Consider the following 18,079-nt stretch of genomic DNA (forward strand, 5'->3'; position numbering starts at 1 on the left):
AAGGGGGAAAAAAGAAAAAGAAAAAAAAAGAAAGCTCAGGGATAGCAACCAGGACTGGCACACGCACACAAAGAAAAATCCAAAAAAAATCCAAAACCATTACCTTTCATTTTCTTCTAGGGATATATATATACATTGTTTTTTTAATCAGGTAGATATCTACTGCTTTTTACATGGGTAATCCAGTTGCCCCAATTATCACTTGATCTTTTTCCATTCGATGATTAGAAATACCACCTTTTCTGTATACTGAATCCTCACAAATATGTCCACTCCCTTCTAGACTGTTTTCCTCCACTCCTCGGCCACAATACATTGGTACATTGGGGTCTGGTGGCTGACGCAATAGCACATCCACTTTCTAATAAAATAATACATTTTTTCTTTCTATACATTTTCTTTTTTTCACCAGTTAAACACATTAATTTTTGTCAGATCATTACTTAAGTTTTTCCTCAAAAATAAAGTAATTGAGTACTGCTTTAACTAAAATTCCATCCAATTTATGGGTAGAATAGGGCATACTATTTTTACAATATTGAGATTCTCACCTAGTAGTAAACAGATATAGAGCTTTCTATCTGCTCTCATTCACTGTCCCTTTCTCTCTCATTATACATTCATTCTCCTGGCCCTCTCCTCCTTCCCCGCCCTTCCCTCCTGTCTCTCTCATGGTGACTAGCACCTTGCTCCTACACAAATGAATTTCCTTATCTGTAAGGTAACATCTCCATTCCTTAGGGACATCACTGCTCACTGACTCCAACACTACCTGTTACCCCAGTTGTTTTCCTGAAGTCTATTAGAACAATCCATTCAGCTGGGCACTGGTGGCTGACGCCTGTAATCCCAGCTACTCAGGAGGCTGAGATCTGAGAATCATGGTTCAAAGCCAGCCTGAGCAGGAAAGTCTGTGAGACTCTTTTCTCTAATACTAGAAAACCGGAAGTGGCGCTGTGGCTCAAGCAGTCGAGTGCGCTCGCCTTGAAATGAAGAGCGCAGGGACCGTGACCAAGGCCAGAGTTCAAGCCCCACAACCAACAAAAAAAAAAGAATCCATTCAAAATTAGATTATAAATCATAAAAGCATTCTTTGTATCACACAAAAGGCAAAGAAGACACCCACATTTATTGTAGACTGTTATTAATTTGGGGATCCTTTTAGATGAGTTGTACTTGGGCTCAAAGAAATAAAAAACACTGAAGCCAGGCATGGTGGTACACATCTACCATTCCAGTTAGTCAGGGAGATCAAGGCAGAATGTACAAGACAAGCCCAGGCAGTTAAGTGAGACTCCATCTCAAAAACAAAACACAGACAAGACTGGGAGAGAGGAGGTTAGCTCAAATGGTAAAATATACACCTAGCAATCTAGCATGTTTAAAACCCTGGATTTACAGGGGGAAAAAATAAGAAAAAAATAATAAGCACAAGTGTATTCCCTTGAAAGATTCCTAAGTCCTCTTCAGCACTCATGTGTCCACAGGAAAGTCATTCTGTCATGGTGCTGTCACCAGACCAAACTTCATAATGAAATACCACATCATTCCTTTCCCAGATATCCTGCCATATTAAGAACACGAATCCAGTATCCAACCCTCAGTGGAATACACCTGAAATCTAATTCCAAGTAGCTGTCAGCCAGCCTCAGTCACTGGCCTGATCAACAGTGGGGCTTCAGGAGCTGTGACTGGCTGCTGGAGCCCTTCCTTGAGTCTTCTAACAGTTCCTGAGTACCTATGTGTTTCATTCCTTTGAAAACTGCAGGAGGTTCTACATCAGTATGAATTAAGAAGCACTGCTTTAAAACACTGGACATGAACAAAGACCCCAAGATACATTAAGTATCCCTACCTGAGGGGGAGGGGCAGGGTGATTACAGGAAGCCTCTTCAGCAGCCCAGCTGTACTGCAGGTGTAGAGCTAGCTGCATGCCTAGGATGCCTAGGCCAGATCACCATCTCAGGAAATCAAGCTTCTGACTGTGTGGAATAATGGTGCTGTAAGAAATGTAAAGCACCTTTTTTTTCCTCCCTTGAAAGTCACCTTCTATGCCATCCCATCCAAGGACAGTTGACCTTCACTTTAGAAATGGCCAATACCATACAGAATTTACCTTTCTCTCCTTACTCTGTGAAGCTGGATCATGCCCACGTGCACACATGCATGCATGCATACACGCACAAGCGCGCATGCGCACGCGCGTGCGCGCGCGCACACACACACACACACACACACACACACACACACACACACACACACACACTCATTTAAATTCCAAGGGAGATCAGTGATTGGGTGGTTTGACTCAATTTTGGTGGAAAAACTGTTGCTTCCTGACAGGAGAGAACTGCTAAACACTCTCCAAAGGTGGCACAAAGCAAAGGAAGGACTTCCACGCAGCAATGCGAGATACAAACTCGGTCCTACAGCTCTCACTGTCCCCCTCCAGGAAGATGGTCTCACTCACTCACGTCACTGCACTCACTGCACTCACGTCAAGCCTGGAGTGACTCACAGTACTGTTTGAGCGACTCAGAATCGTGGGAGAAGCGCCTGAGTACACACAGTGCACACAGAGCAACACAAGAAGCTACACATTTAATGCTCTAAGGAGAGCTTAATCTCACACTAGAGCTCTACAGAAGCATTCCATATACCAAAACTTTACACAAACAACTCTTCCATGCTCCAACACTGGTCCAGCCAAAAAATATTGTCTTACATTCTGTAAAATCATTTGAAGGAAGGAGATGTCAATTATTGCCATCCTAACAAAAAGGACAGTACCCATACAAGTGTACCAGTTTAATAACGGGGCAACAAAATTCTTAGGCGGATACTGGGCTTTTTGCAAGGCAAGCCTCAAATAATTTTACATTTTTCAAAAAGGAGAGAAAAGGCATGTAAAGAGAAGGTATCCCTGGCTGAATGGAATTGGTTCTGACAATGTACAACTTCCCTGACATCTTTTCTTAGAATGGTAGCCCAAATCAAATGATATAACTCCTGGACCTTAACCTTTATGCTATGTGATCACAGGAAATAGCAAAATTTGAGTAGCCTAGATGATTAAGGAAACAAAACCCCACAGGATCTGCAGAAAAAACTAGATTGGTGTGTGTTTACTCATGTTGACAAGCAACTGGTCTGCCAAGAAGTAAGAGCAAGAAAAGAATAAAACCTTTTCTCCAAAGCTCTTACATATGAATGCTCTCAGTGGAAGCACTGTACCTGGCAGGTAGGGAGAGCAGACCTGGCTTCTGGAACATCTCAAGGAAAGCCAATCTACCAGAAAAATAGGGGGGAAAAAAAGCCTGCCTCAGTAAATACTTCTTTTCAAATGCAGCATTGTAGATGAAATAGCTTAGCTGAATTAGCATGTTTCCAATAGCTTATCTCTCAAAATATTTCAGATATATCCTAATCTTGAGAAGACTTTAAAAAATCAGATGTTATAAAGTCATAAGCATCTTCTTAAACCGCATTCATCACCCCCACACACACATATATACCACTACAGGTAACAGATGTGTGCATACATAGTACATACGTATACTGCATTTAATATGCACACATTTTCATCTGTTACACTACTGCACCTTGAAAATTAAATGAAGATGGAGAGGCAGCTAAGTTTAAAGGGACTTAAAGCTACTTTAATGTCACTTAAAATGTACCTTTCAGTTTGTCCCAAAATATGTAGTTCTACTTTCCCCAAATACAATTAAGTGAGTTCAGATAATGGGGTTAGGGAAGAGATCAGGAGAGTTCTACTTTAAAAGACTGTGAGACAACTTCAACTTCATTATGCCCAAAAGCTTACTGCCAACAAACAGAATGGGTATATGAGAAATAATTTGCGAGATTTCCAACCTGGTACCCACGTGCTTCTTTCCCACACTCCAAAGCCTCTGCTTGTTAAGCAGAAGCCTCCTTAGTAAATACATGTTAAATTTCCCAAGCACTTCAAAAGCTCTTTCCCAGATTTGTCTGCCCCTCTCCCCTTTAACTACATTAGCAGGCTCTAGGAGCCTGGATAAAAGGCATTCCCAGTACCAAACACACTACCTTGGATTCAGTATGAAATTGAGAGGTGAGGGGGAGTGGACTGAAGATTTCAAAACTTTACTTGACCTCAAATTATGCTCAAAACAGCTAAAAAGGTGACCAGTCTGCACCTTTTCTCTTTTTTTCTCCCCCTTCTCTATCAGCAGAAACAATTCATCTGCAGACAAATGCAGCTTAGTTTAACCTGAGCACCAGTAAACAACTAAGGGGAAGCCAGGAAAATCAAGAACTACCCTCACACTCCCTCTCCTAGACAATTCTGCTGGCCATTTTCACATCCACTCTACTGGTTTTATTTAACCCCTTATTTTCTAAAATGTTATTAAGATTTAGAATAGGTATCTGGACAAACTATTCATGAACCAATCAACTTTTCTCACAGCTAACCTGAGTACAGCTCTGTCACCTGATCCATGGAGGCCTAAAATCTCCTAAGGGCAGGCAGCTAACAGTGTGAGCCATGTCTTCTTACAGAAGCCGTGTACCTTAAGGGTTGTTTTCCCCAGTGTAATTTTGTCCAGTGAAATTTTCTTCTCTCTCTTGCAAATGCAGACAGGCTAAGGTTTCAATGAGATCGTCCCCCCTTCCCCCCCCCACCCCCGCGGTAGAGCCAGCCAGCCAGTGAGTAAGGTAGGTAAGCTCTTGACACCAAGAGCATCTCCAAGTGGTTTTTTGGGTAATCCACCAGGCATGCGGGTACTTCACAGAAAGGGAGAGGGCTGAAAAGCTTGGTCTTGGGTAAACAGAATTCACACACGGGCCTGGTTACCAAAAACAACATAGGCAGCCCAGGAGGTAACTAGGTTTTCTAGAAGTGAGAGTTAAGACCAGACGTTTGCAGCCACCACACGCCACCCAATTTTTACCTGTCACTAAGGAAAGGGCACGTCTACCCCAGCAAGTCATTTTCTGCATGGGGGGGAGGGGGGGAGGCAGCGGAGTGGAGTCGGTCGCAGTTTCAGGGGCTGCGGGAGGGAGAGGGGTGCAGCACGAAGGGGCGCTTAAGTGAGAGGCAGTGAGGGGTTTTCCACAGGCCCCACACGGGCTGCAGCAGAGAGAAAAGGGGGTAAGGGGGAAACGTCTCCTGGGAGGGGAACCAGACCACAAATCAGACACCCCCCCCCAGGAGGAAGGCTGGGTGCCGAGAGTACCGGGTGAGAGTGTCAGCTTGGAACACAGTGGCGAGGGGCAACCCGGATGCAAGGTCCGCAGGGGGAGGGGGGAAGGCCGACACAGGGTCTCCCCCAGGGCGAAGCGGGCACGGCTGGCCGCAGGCCAACGGCCGGACCTGGGCCTCGCGGGGCCAAAAGGCGTGGCCAGGCACGGAACCTCGGTCCGGCCCGCCAGGACGGCGGGCCGGCCTCCCCTCCTTCCAGCCGGGCCCGGCCGTCCGAGGGCCGGCGCGCGAGGAGCCAGAGGGGGATGGCGGGGACCCCGCGCGGCGCCCGCCCGCCCGCCCGCCGCGGCCGCCACCCCGCAGGACTCTTACCTCCACACCTGCCCCATCTGCAGCAGGTGGATGACCGACTGCCAGATCCACACGGACAGGCGGCACAGGCGCTGCGCCCCCGGCGTGGCCGAGCCCCCCGCGCCGCCGCGGGCCGCGCCGTGGCCGTAGCCGGCCCCCATCATGGGGGGGCCCCGGCTGCTGAGCCCCTCCACGGCGCCCAGCCCGCCGCCCGTGTAGTCCTGCACGAACCAGCGGAAGCTCAGGCTCTGCACCAGCAGCGACGGCACCAGCACGAAGAAGAGGGTCAGCCCGAAGCAGCCGTAGTCCCCCTTGCGGTAGTAGTCGAGGGCCAGCCACAGGTCGGTGCCCACGTCCCCGAAGAACACCAGCAGCGCCAGCACGATCCACAGGCAGTCGAGCCACGGCCGCTCCACCTGCGGCGGCGGCTGCGGCCGCCCGGCCGAGGGCGTCGGGGGGCGGCGGCCGGGGCCCGCGGGCGGCTGCAGCGGCTGGTCCCCCCCGTCGGCGGCGGCGGCGGCGCTGCGGCGCGGCTTCCGGCCCAGGAGGGAGCGCAGGCAGGCGGAGCGGCAGCCCCAGTAGCACGAGGAGGTGTTGCAGCAGTGGCAGATGTGCAGCGAGCTGCTCTCGCCGGGCTCCGCGCCGTCGCCGCCGCCGCAGCCGCCGCCCCCGGGCTCCCCGTCCTCCTCGCCGCCGCTGCCCACCGCCTCGTCCAGGTTGTGCAACTGGGCGAAGCCCACCCCCACGCCACCGCCATCGGATTTCGCCGCCATCTTGACTCTCTTCCCAGCTCCGGAGGTGGGGGGGGCGGGACGGGAGGGGGGAGAAGGCAGGGACCGGGGAGGGGGGGAAACGAGTGGAGAGGAAGGGGGGCGGGGAGGAGCGGGAGCGAACGAGCGGGGGGAGCGGGCCAGGGAACCCCCGCCGCTTCCGGGTGGCTGACGTCACTTCCGGGCGAGTCCCCCAATCGCACGGCGCCCGCCGCTCCCCGGCCCTACCCTCCCGGCCAAGATGGCCGCCCTCCTGCGCCTCAGCCGCTGGGCGGGGGGCCGGGGGGTTCTCCCCGCCAGGGCTCCCCTTCCCCTCTTCCGTTGACCCCGAAACCCATCAGGTTGACCCCTCGGCGTTTCAGAATCCCGCCGGGCCGAGTGGGGCGGTCCAAAGCGATCCCTGGAGGGGGCAGTGCCAGCCGTCTTGGGGCCCCCTTCCGCAGCGTCGCAGCTCGCGGCTCTCCTCCTGGCGGAACGCCCCCTGACACCCGCCCGGCCGCTGGCGGAGGGGCGGGGCCTCGGCGGGAAGGGGCGGGGCCAGCGCCAGCAGGTGATGGCGTGTCACTTCCGGGAGAGAGGATGACCTCATTGTGGAGTTAGACCACCCTCCACCCCCACCAAGATGGCTGTGTCTCCCCTCTTGGGCCGTGTTGCTGCTGCTCCTGTCTCGTTTACCTTCCACTCCTGCTTTTCTTGGGTTGAGGGCTCCACCTCAGCTTGGGTTCTCACAGACAAACAGCACACTGCTCCTGCCTCCTGGAAGCCCTCTCCCTTCTGCTAACCCTGAGCTCTTGTCCCTGACAACTTTGTGCTGTCGTTGGTGATCAAGTTTGCACCATCCTCTTAAGGCAATTCCAGGCAACTTCCAGGCAACTTCCAGTCAGGAATCAGCTGGGCTTGAGGGTTTCGTCGTGGGGTGAGGATTGAATGGGCAGATTTTGTGACCTTGGGTATATTTCCTGCTCTAGCAAAATGTACTTCGATGAATTTGTGTGTCATTTCCAACGTTCTATGACTTCCACTTGGAAAAGGCAGAACCAGGGCTTACCTTGTAGCTAGCAAATGCTTGCCTGACTGTTCTAATGTGTGAAGACTGTCTTTTAGAATTTTATTGGTGCTAAGGCTCTGTTAGTAAACATGGCTTTAAATGACTGAAAATGTTATTAATGTGCTATATCATTAAAATAGGTGCAGAATACACTCTTTGAACTTAGCTAACAAATCGCATAAGTGAAGCATCACTGAATGGATTTGAATTATAATGATCCTGCAGTGAGAGTATATTTTAAATGAAATAGAGGAAACTATGGTTCCAGTTGTTACCAGGTAAAATGAACATTTTGAAGATTTTTAAAAGAAAGAAAACAACAGATTTTCCTGACTGACCTCCCTGAATTTCAGAATTAAAATTTCTGATCCCATCTACTTCTCCCCTCAGTAAACTTTTATAAGAATATATTTCTTCAGAATGTTAAGAGGACAAATCAGTAATATTTGTGTAGCATTGAAGTTCTGATGAAAAAGTTATCTTTGATAGGGGCAGAGTAGGGACAAAATGAGGATACCATATTGTAGGATACAACTTTTCATGCCAAGGTAAAACTATAAAACCTGAAAAGATACTTCTTTTGTCCCTGGCATAACATTTGGGGGTGGGGAGTGATTCCAACTGTATTTTGTTGTTTTTGAGGCAGACTCTCCATGTACAGATCCTAAGCTGGCTTCCATCTGCCTTAGCCTCCCAAACCCTGGGATTATACACATGGACCACCACACAGCTTCAAAATCTACTTTTTGAAATAAGTCATATAACCTCTCCTTCCTCTAGTAGTAAAACCTAGAGTTTACAGAGCTTACAGGTTAATGCTATTTTTGCATGTAAATAAGTTTCTGTTTCTTTTTTTTTAATTTAATTTTATTTTATTTGTGAACATACTGTACAGAGGGGTTACAATTACATGGGCAGGATAATGCGTACATTTCTTACCAAGCATTGCAGCCTCCTCCTTTGTTTACCCTTCACATCACTTCCCAGCCTCCCCCTCTCCCTCCCCCCGAAGTTTCTGTTTCTTTACTTGAGTTTGAAGCAATAATGCCTTAGGCAGCCTACACGTGGAGTACCAATGCCTCTGTTGGGACTGCAGTTCACCTGAAATGAATAACTTGAATCATGTGAGCAAGGTAACCTTGAAACCTCAGTTTCTATCTTTTGACCATAAGAACAATAAAAGGTGCCCTCTTTGAAACTTTGCTAGTCAGCAATTTATACCACCAGATATGTAGCAGGTGGCAAAAGAAGCATTAACTTTTTATCATTGCTACCATTATTGTTAATACGATTACATAGTACCAACATATGTGCTTAAATTCCATCAAATAGATTCGGTATCTCTAAAAAAGCATTTTGAAATCCTTCTAGGAAATAGGTGGAATTAATTTGTGCTTTTAAATATATTTTCTCTATTTAAGCTATGAGGCTGTGAAATGGAATACAAAGGCAAGCAGTAATGGCATAGTTATGAATCCTATTTCTCCATGCCTTGAAAGAACATAATCCACTAGTGAAATTAGCTAAGTAAATTGTAGTAAGACTGACAAATGAGATTATGAGTCAAAAGTGTTCATCACAATTGAAATTTCAAATACATATATATATATATATATATATATATATATATATAATTCAAAGACTGTCAAGGATTTCAACTTTATATGTGCTGGCAAAACAACTTTTTAGTTTTCTGTCTGCCATGGAAAATGGACATTCAGAACCCAGAACTTTCTAAAATTAGAATCAGTTGCAGTTATAATAAACTTATGGTGAACACTTGTAGGAAGGTTAATGTGACTTTGTACAGGGCTGTGAATGGTGCTTCTTTTAACCCAGAACTTGCAGGCAATTAAAGGTTCTGAGTAAGTCCAGCACGTAGAAAAATGGTAACATTCAATAAATATTGGATAAACAAATGAGTTGATTGATTTTCTGGATAGTGTCATACTTTGTGTGTTTGTACTGGTCCTGGGGCTTAAAACTCAGGGTGTGGGCTCTGTCTCTAAGCTTTTTGGTTCAAGGCTAGCACTCTACCACTTAAGCCACAGCTCCACTTCTAGCTTTTTGGTGGTTAGTTGGAGATAAAGAGTCTCACAGACTTAACTGCCTGGCTTCGAACTGCCATTCTCAGATCTCAGCCTCCTAAGTAGCTAGAGATTGAAACATAAGCTACCAGCACCTTGCAACCTCAGACTTTTTTAACTTCCCAAATTGCAATTTATGTATTAAAATGTAAATCTTAAATGAAACTTACCTCATTGGCATAATACACAGGTATTTCCATCTTGAATTAAATAGGGTAAAATGAAAATAAATATGTTGCCCATTGACCTGCTTTCTCGCTACCAATCAGGTAGGTGACCTCTTATTTGTATGTTTATTTATTTATTTATTTTGGTGATAGGGATTGAACCCAGAGCCTCACATGTGCTAAGTACATGCTGTACCACCCAAGCTACACCCTAGCTCCCCTCTACCTTTTCTTGACCTTGAGGTAGACTTGTGCTATGAGATGAGATTCTGATTGTTTCCTGAATTTGGAAGAATAATTCCTTAAGTGGTTTAAGTATGGAGTACAATTGCTCTGGTTTTGATTCCAGTTTCCCAAAATGTAATATGCATAATGTGCCTATCTAGGCCTACACCTCTGTTAGTGGTAGTGATAGTAGCAGGTTTTTCTCTAACCATTTATTTTGTAATCTCTGTTTTCTATAGTTTAATCCATTAACAATTTTGACCCCTATAGTAGCCGTCCTATATTGTCTGGGAAGCCAAACAACAAAGCATGTTGTATTTACATGGAAACTAATACTAAATATATTTTTAAGGTTCTGTGAGTGTAGTAAGGTAGCATTACTAAGGAAATTGTGACATAAAACTTAGCTATTTAGGGGCTGGGAAAGTGGCTCAGTGGTAGAGTGCTTGCCTTGCATGCCTGAGTCCCTGGGTTCACTTCCTCAGCACCACATAAGCAAAAAGAAAAAAGCCAGAAGTGGCACTGTGGCTCAAATGGTAGAGCTCTAGCCCTGAGCTGAAGAGCTGAGAGACAGCACCCAGGCCCAGAGTTCAGGCCCCCACGGCCGACAGACAAAAAAACAAAAACAAAAACTTAGCTGTTTAAAAACCTTTAGGTTTCCCCCCCCACCCCCAGTTCTCTGCTGTTTTCAGAAAGGCAGAAGGGGAAAGTTAGTGTTGAGTATTAAACACTCTCCCAATGTTATTCCTCTTAATATTATGACAGGCCAAAAAGACATCAGGATTAGTTCTCCATTTTGGTAATCTAAATACACCCTCAGTTCTGCCAAATGACTTAACCTTGAGTCACACTCTTGAGAGAGAGAGGGTAAATATAGGTTTGAATCGGCAGATATCATTCCAAAGTCTATGCCACTTACCCCTATGCCACCTGCCCTCCCATTATTCTGGCCCAGCAAGCTAGTGACAGATCTAAATAAAATGAAAGTTACTGTCACAGTCACAGGAGGGACTCCATTACCCCAAAGTATTGGCAAATCCAGGAGAATGGACCTTTGCATTCTTACATGGGGATAAACCTCAGCAAAAACATTTTTTCAAAGTTTCCGTATATGTTCTTCACAGGGCTTGAGCCTGAATAAAGTTCTACAACACTAGGTAAGTGTTATCCTCATCAGTTCTGTGGCTGGTATCTTACTGACTTGTATAGGACTTCATTGAGTACTGCAGAGTAAACTCAGAGAACCCATTATCCCTAGAAGCTGCATTGCTGTATTTGATGCTGAGAACTCAACTGTTAACAAGCACTCTCATACAATATTGTCAGTAACACAATCTCTGCAGAGGGGAACTAGACACTGTATCAAAATTAAAAATGCAATTACCACTAGGTGCCGGGGGCTTACACCTGTAATCCTAGCTTCTCAGGAGACTGAGATCTTAGGATCACAGTTCAAAGCCAGCCTGGGCAGAAAAGTCCATGAGACTCTTATCTCCAATTAACCACCAGAAAAACAGGAAGTGACACTGTGACTCAATGTGGTAGAGGATTAGCCTTAAGCAAAAAGGCACAGGGAGGGCTGGGAAGGTGGCTCAGTGGTAGAGTGCTTGCCTTGCATGCATAAGGCCCTGGGTTCGATTCCTCAGCACCACATAAGCAAAAAGCCAGAAGTGGCACTGTGGCTCAAGTGGTAGAGCGCTAGCCTTGAGCTGAAGAGCTGAGGGACAGCACCCAGGCCCAGAGTTCAGGCCCCATGACCGGACCCGAAAAAAAAAAAGGCTCAGGGACAGTGCCCAGGCCCTGAGTTCAAACCCCATGACTGCCAAAAAAAAAAAAAAAAAGCAATTACCCTCTGAGACAAGTCCTAATGGGAATTTAGTTTACAGATAAATGTGCACGTGTCCGAAAATGCATGTTACTCATGTAGCAAGATTATTCATGTAGCATTTTTATAATGGTTTTATAATAGCAAGAAAAAATGGAGGGGAAATACACCCAAATGTCAGCTCATGAGAAACTCCTTAAATACATTAGCCACACAACAGAATATGAATCAGTGTTGTTGAAAAATGATAGTTTTCCTTGCAAGGATATAGAAGGAGTTGCAGAATGTTTTATTATACAAAAAGGGCAAGAAGGTACAATATAATATAACATACAAAAAATTTCTATAAGGAAGGGAAAAGATTGCACTTATTACCGAGTCCTCTTTGTTTATAGGTAGTAGCGGTAAGGAGAAATTGTGTGGATGGAAGCTGGGGTGGGAAAAGAGAATCAAATTGGGCAGAGATCTAGGGCAGAGCAGGAAGTGTGGATATACTTGCAGTGTCCTTGATGTGTAGGAGTGAAGGGCAGGACAGCTCTCATGCTAACACCACTGAGGGTATTTTGTAAAGGTTCTTGCCTCTAAGAGCTAGTTGTAACTGTGACATTTGTGAATCCATGAAAACTTTTCAGGGCCTTCCTTGTATTTCTGTTACGTGGTCTAAGAATAATAAGCTTCATTCTTCTTCATTGTTATTCAATAATGATCAATATGCCGTTTCCAGGAAAAGTGATTGTGGAACTTCAAGGTTTGTGTTTGTCCTACTATATTTGACCCCTAAATTCAATCCATCTCCTTTCTCTGGTCCTCACCAAAAATTCAAGATTTGATCAGATGCAGGCTTAGTATTTTGGTGAAAGTAAAATGGTTGGCTCAGATGTAAAGAAAATTCCAGGCACTTGCAATTATGGTACTTACAGCTGACCTTAGATTACAACCAAGAAATAGGAAGCCCACTGCAATGTCTTTTTCAAGTTTTAGCTACTTGTTATAGTATTTCAGACTGTGTCAGACACTAAGTCTAGGTGAATTCAGCAGGTGTTTATTGAAAACCTACTATATATATATATAACTTTGATATAAAGAAATATGAAATAATTTCTACTAATTATGATTAATTGAAGACAAAAGCAGTAGCCTACAAACATGAGTTAATGAGACAGCACTATAAATTAGTCATAAAGTATGCTAAATTTTATAGGACAATTATCTCATTTTGAGAGTACAACAGGATTTTTGTTTATCAGCAAATATTTTTAAGTTCCTGCTGCTTGTCAGACACCATACTCAGGAGCCAATTACCATCTGTAAGTATACTAGAGGTGCTGTATACATTCAGGTCATGATTAAATTATGGCTTCCTCTAGATCTTTCCTTTTAATTAATAAAAGTTTTGCAATCACAGAAGGCAGTCTGTATGAAATTTCATTTCTGCTATGCATTTTTTTTTGGTTGGTTGTGGGGCTTAAACTCAGGACCTGGAAGCTGTCCCAGAGCCTCTTTGTGCTCAAGGTGAGTGCTCTACCCCTTGAGCCACAGCACCACTTCCAGTTTTTGAGTGGTTAATTGGAGATAAGAGTCTCAAGGGACTTTTTCTGCCCAGGCTGGCTTCAAACTTCATCCTCAGATCTCAGCCTCCTGAATAGCTACGATTACCAGTGTGAGCCACTAGCGTCCTGCGAAATTTCTTATATTATTTTGGACACAGTACTTTTTTTCCATTGAGGCATCTTATTTGTATGCATGTGTTAACCCTTAGAAAAAGAATCCCCGATTTTCCCTCCTGTGCATTTCCATCTTGCTTCTTCGTAGTGCACGAGGCCAGCTGGGGTCCCAAACTGGCAGGAGGGGAACAGATTATTCTACCATTTTTCAAGGTCTTTGAGCTGCACATCAAATCGGGGCTGATCACTCCACCCTTGTTTAACCTGCCTGCGAGGCTCACAACCATGTTCCCAGCTCTGTGACCATCAATGATTTCAAGTTGGCCAATGCAGCCATGCTTCATCATCACAGTGAGAAGGCAGACAATGACGAGGACCTGGCCTGGACCTCTCTTCTCAGCATCACTGATGCTCGTGAGGGCATCAGCCAGGTTGCTCATGCTCACTATGATGGCAAAATAGAAAGATGGCTTAATAGGGGTATTATTATTACAGGATAATTTATGGTAATTAAATGAAGTAATGGATGTGGAAAGTGCCTGCTCCTAACAGGTGAGATGTGGTATGGTGAAGGCCCACACAGCATCTGGCACGTCAGATGCAAGCCTCCCGTTTCAGGTCACATCAATAGGCTTAAATGAAGGCCTACTATGAAGAAAGCGCCGTGCTAGCAAGGGAGGGCTGGAGCCACCTCTTAACTCCCAATTCTTTGTTCCAATTTCACCTGTGGGGGGAAACAACACCCTGATTGTTCTAGAACAAAATGATGCCTTTGTCCTCTGAAACTCTCAAGTACTCAGAATGTCTACCACACGGGTTTTTTAAATTCCTATGTAATTACACTGTCTTAATTCATGTCATGATGTTTATAGGTCAGAGCCATAGGAGCCAGCATTCCATTCACTTTAAATAAGAGGACTCTCAGGCATATATTTAAGCAAGGATTCCTGTAGTGACCTGAGCTTATATATCACCCTTGTCAGGGCCTATAAGTAAAATCTCTGAACCTCTCAAGAAAAAGAGTAGATGCAATACCAGAGGCAGGAATAAGAAGGAAATGGCTACACAAAACTGCTGTGTGTATATAGCATTAGATCCCTGAAAGAAGAGAAAGATGTTAATGGAACTGGTGCTAATTTTTGAAGATTCATAAATGTCAGGTATAAGACTATCAAGCTTTTTAAGCCAGACACCAGTGGCTCACGCCCCTTACCCTAGCTACTCAGGAGGCTGAGATCTGAGGATCTCGGTTCAAAGCCAGCCTGGCAGGAAAGCCTGTGAGACTCTTATCTCCAATTAATCACCAGAAAACTGTAAGTGGCACTGTGGCTCAAGTGGTAGAGTGCTAGCTTTGAGCTGAAGAACTGAGGAACGTGCCCGGCCCAGAGTTCAAGCCCCACAACAGACACACACAGAAAAAGAGACTATCAAGCTTTTTATCAGAAAAGTGACAAGATCACCATTGTGTTTTAGAAAAATAGTTTTGAGGGTTTGGAGGCATATCTTGGTTGGTAGAGCACCAGCCAATAAGTGAAAGCATCGGGTACTGGGTTTGAGTCCTGGTCTCAGACCAAAAAAAGAAAGAAAAATAGAATTGATAACTGTGGAGGTTAGAGCAATAGTTGACAGCCAGTAGTGGCCTTGGAGATGACTAGTTAGCCAGTGACTATAAACTAGTACTTGGGGATTCAATATTTATTTAGTTGAAAAAGGGAGAAAGTCATTTTCTTTTGGAAAAAAATCCTATTCTGAAACATTAATTTTTCCAATCAGAATGAATTGTCATTTTTAAAAAATTAGCAGAATAGCTTTTATTCTGTACTTTTTTTCTCTCATTGGTTTCATTTTACAATTTTCTAAATGAAACCTCTTTGGGGGAGCATGCTTAAGGGCTTAAATTCTGTATAATACAATCGTAAGTCTCTCCTGCCCAATAGTCAGCACTATACAATGCTTCACTTGGTTTTAAAATGTCAGCAGAATGCCAACTTTCAGTTAATAGAGGCAAGCATGAGCTTTGAGAAGAAATCCCAACAAGAGGAACCTGCCGACTAGGATTTTTTTTCCTATTCCAAAGGACTCTGTGTATCAGAAAGGGCCTACTAGGAAGACTTCTGCGTTCACCCCTCCACCTCCTCCTTTCCCCTGAGTATGGGCAGGAGCTGTGCCTTGACCCAACCATAAGATTTATAATAGCTAAGGAGATGGATTCACTCTTCCGACTTAGATTACTTAAGATGTCATCCTAGCCCTGAGCAAGGTTCTCCCCGCATGCCCTTGAAATAGCAAGTGGCCATTTAGGAGAAGTCCTGTGGGAGCAGGGGAGAGGACTAGGGAGCAGCCTTGGCCATCAGCTAGCAAGAAGATAAGAACTGCCCCAACATACAGTTAATGCTACCAACAATCTAAGTAATCATGGAGGAGAGTTCTTCCCTAGGCTGCCCTGCAGGTGAGATCGCCACAGGCCTTGTGGATGATCAGTGTGCATTGTTTTGAGTGACTTACCTCGCAGTCCTGTGTTACAAAGCAGCTGGAAACGAATACAGTCTCACAAACTCGAATTCAAAACCTAACACCTAGAGTGCTCCAAAACTGGAAACTTCTTCAGCAAAGATACAAAATGTCTCAGATTTTGGAGCATTTCAAAATGTAGATTTTTTTTTTTTTTAGATTTAGGACACCAAACAGGTGGCATCTGTGCAAACATTCCAAAAAACCCCAAAACTCCTTGAAATCAAAGCACTGCTGATCCTAAGGGTTTGGGATAAGGGTACTCAAAGCTGAGTAGCATGTGAATAGACCTCATTCGCCTTTCACTAGTTATCTGGAGTTGTATGAAAATGGAACTAATTCACATCGTATTTCTAAATGACTCGGCCATTTCCCTGTCTCCATAGACTGCACCCCCTCTTTCCCAAGGCTGCCCTTGTGAAAGACTGCTCCCCCTCTTTCCCAAGGCTGCCTTCCCCTTCATGCAGCTCTCGGTTTAACCTTGGATGAAAATGGAGACAGAACAAATGAGATGAGCTCCTCAGGCCTCTGCCACGGCAGTAGCATCTGGAAAAGAGAAGAGGGAAGCAACAGATGCAGGAAGCAACTCAGTGGCTTATTTCTTATTCTGATGAAAGCATTACTTTGAGCAGCCATCATGGTGTGCAGATGTCATGGACGCTCATGGTGATGTTCCTAGAGCAGGATTGGCAGCCTCAAAGGAACTCTAAGAACAGCCACTTTCCGTGCTCTAGCTTCTAACATGCATTCACTTTATCATTATGCTCGTTCTCTGTATATGCGTGTTATTTTGCATAGCTCTAGTAGTGAAAAGTGTAACATAAACAGTATGCCCATCTTAAGATACTTCTTAATGATCTAACTGTTCCAGGACTGTCATTTCCTAGGGCACAGCTGTGCCGTTTGTGGGAGTAGAAGGTCAGAGCAACACAATCTGCACTTCCAGAGCAATTCACACTCAGAGGCTCTTGTTCACCTGGACATTTGTGGTCACTTATCTTTTTCAGCACAGGGATAATGAGAAAAAGACAAGAGCAACGAGCAAAAGCAAGCAGGGATAAGAGAGCAGACAAAGAGAACGCAGCTGAGAAATTCCTTTCAGAAAGCCAAACAGGAGAGGAGATAGACCTGAGAGGAAGAAAGGCTGAGTTTGGTGGGGTAAGGAGACAGGAAGTGTTATACATAACCAGGACAGAAATACTTCACACACTTCATGCAAATTAGGTACCACGAGGCTGAGTGGAGCACGGAACTGGCATTTGGGGCCCACACAGCACCGGCTCTTTCAGACATGCCTGCAGACACTGCCATCACTGAGTCACAGGCACCCCTCCCTTCAGTCACAGGTTGTACTCTATAGAGCACAGAGCACCTTCATTTCAACGTGTTCAGCTAGTGTTCCGTGGATGGGACCATCTCCTAGGTGGACAGAATACATGGCCCAGTTAGAAAGCCCAGCCTTGTAGAGACTCCCTGAGCAGAGATGAAGCTGAAGACCAACACTAAGTAAACATTCTTATGCCACAGTTCTATACTGGGGGCCAAAGACTTGAACTGCAGCAGGTGGATGCTGTGCGTGTGCTTGCATCCAAAAACCTTTAAACATCTTGCACTCTGATCTGGCTCCCATCTAAGAGTCTTATCATGCCAGCATCCACATTTGCCTTCCTGCTTGGCCTTTGAATACACTGGCATTTGACTCCTTCTAGTGCATGAAGAACCATTTGATATTCAGTTTTATCACCTTTTGTGTGGAACAATTGCTAGCATGGCAATATTCCTGACTAGATCAAACAAATCCTTTTGGAAATAGCAGGTGTCAGCACCAGTTTTTTGTATGTTCTCTGAGCTAACACTGTTTGCCTTTGTTTCTACAACTACATACTAGATGGATAGTTTTAATGATTTTTCAAGAATAATCCCTAAATCTCTTTCTTGATCTGTGTGCTAGAGGATAATTTTCTGCCTATATGTATCACTGGACTGGCCTCCTTGATCTACTATTAATTATTAGTTTGTCTCCATTAAATACATTTGTCATCTTCTGATCAAAATCATGAAAGTCTGAAAGACTTTTCCATTGCTTTCATTATTTATTGTTGGATCGTTCTGTCTCCCACCACCTGAATCATTAGCAGACTGAGAGATTTGGTTTCCAATTCCTTCCAAAGGTTCTTCTCTTTGTTGGAACTTCTTTGTGAAATTTTCCAATGTCCATGCAGAGCTGAACATTTAAGACAAAA

The 18,079-nt window shown here is 44.9% G+C and overlaps 1 protein-coding gene and 1 pseudogene across 2 annotated transcripts in view; both read right to left on the minus strand.

The window, feature by feature from the left end:
• Window positions 1-6,809, minus strand: part of Xkr6 (XK related 6) — a 169,770-nt gene extending 162,961 nt beyond the window's left edge. Inside the window, exon 1 of one of the 2 annotated variants that reach the window (XR_011370794.1) lies at window positions 5,561-5,650. Coding sequence is in view for 1 of the 2 variants with exons in the window: in XM_070016784.1 (XP_069872885.1) it covers window positions 5,561-6,312 (752 nt within the window). In the remaining variant the exon portion in view is untranslated. Of the gene's footprint in view, window positions 1-5,560 lie in introns of both variants that reach the window. The other variant, XM_070016784.1, reaches the window with a different exon arrangement.
• Window positions 6,810-13,409: 6,600 nt separating this feature from the next.
• LOC138822985 (small ribosomal subunit protein uS8 pseudogene) lies at window positions 13,410-13,768 on the minus strand (annotated as a pseudogene).
• Window positions 13,769-18,079: the final 4,311 nt, after the last annotated feature.

Source organism: Dipodomys merriami, unplaced genomic scaffold (genome assembly GCF_024711535.1).
Source record: "Dipodomys merriami isolate MVZ:Mamm:240054 unplaced genomic scaffold, mDipMer1.0.p SCAF_12, whole genome shotgun sequence".
Lineage (NCBI taxonomy): Eukaryota > Metazoa > Chordata > Mammalia > Rodentia > Heteromyidae > Dipodomys > Dipodomys merriami.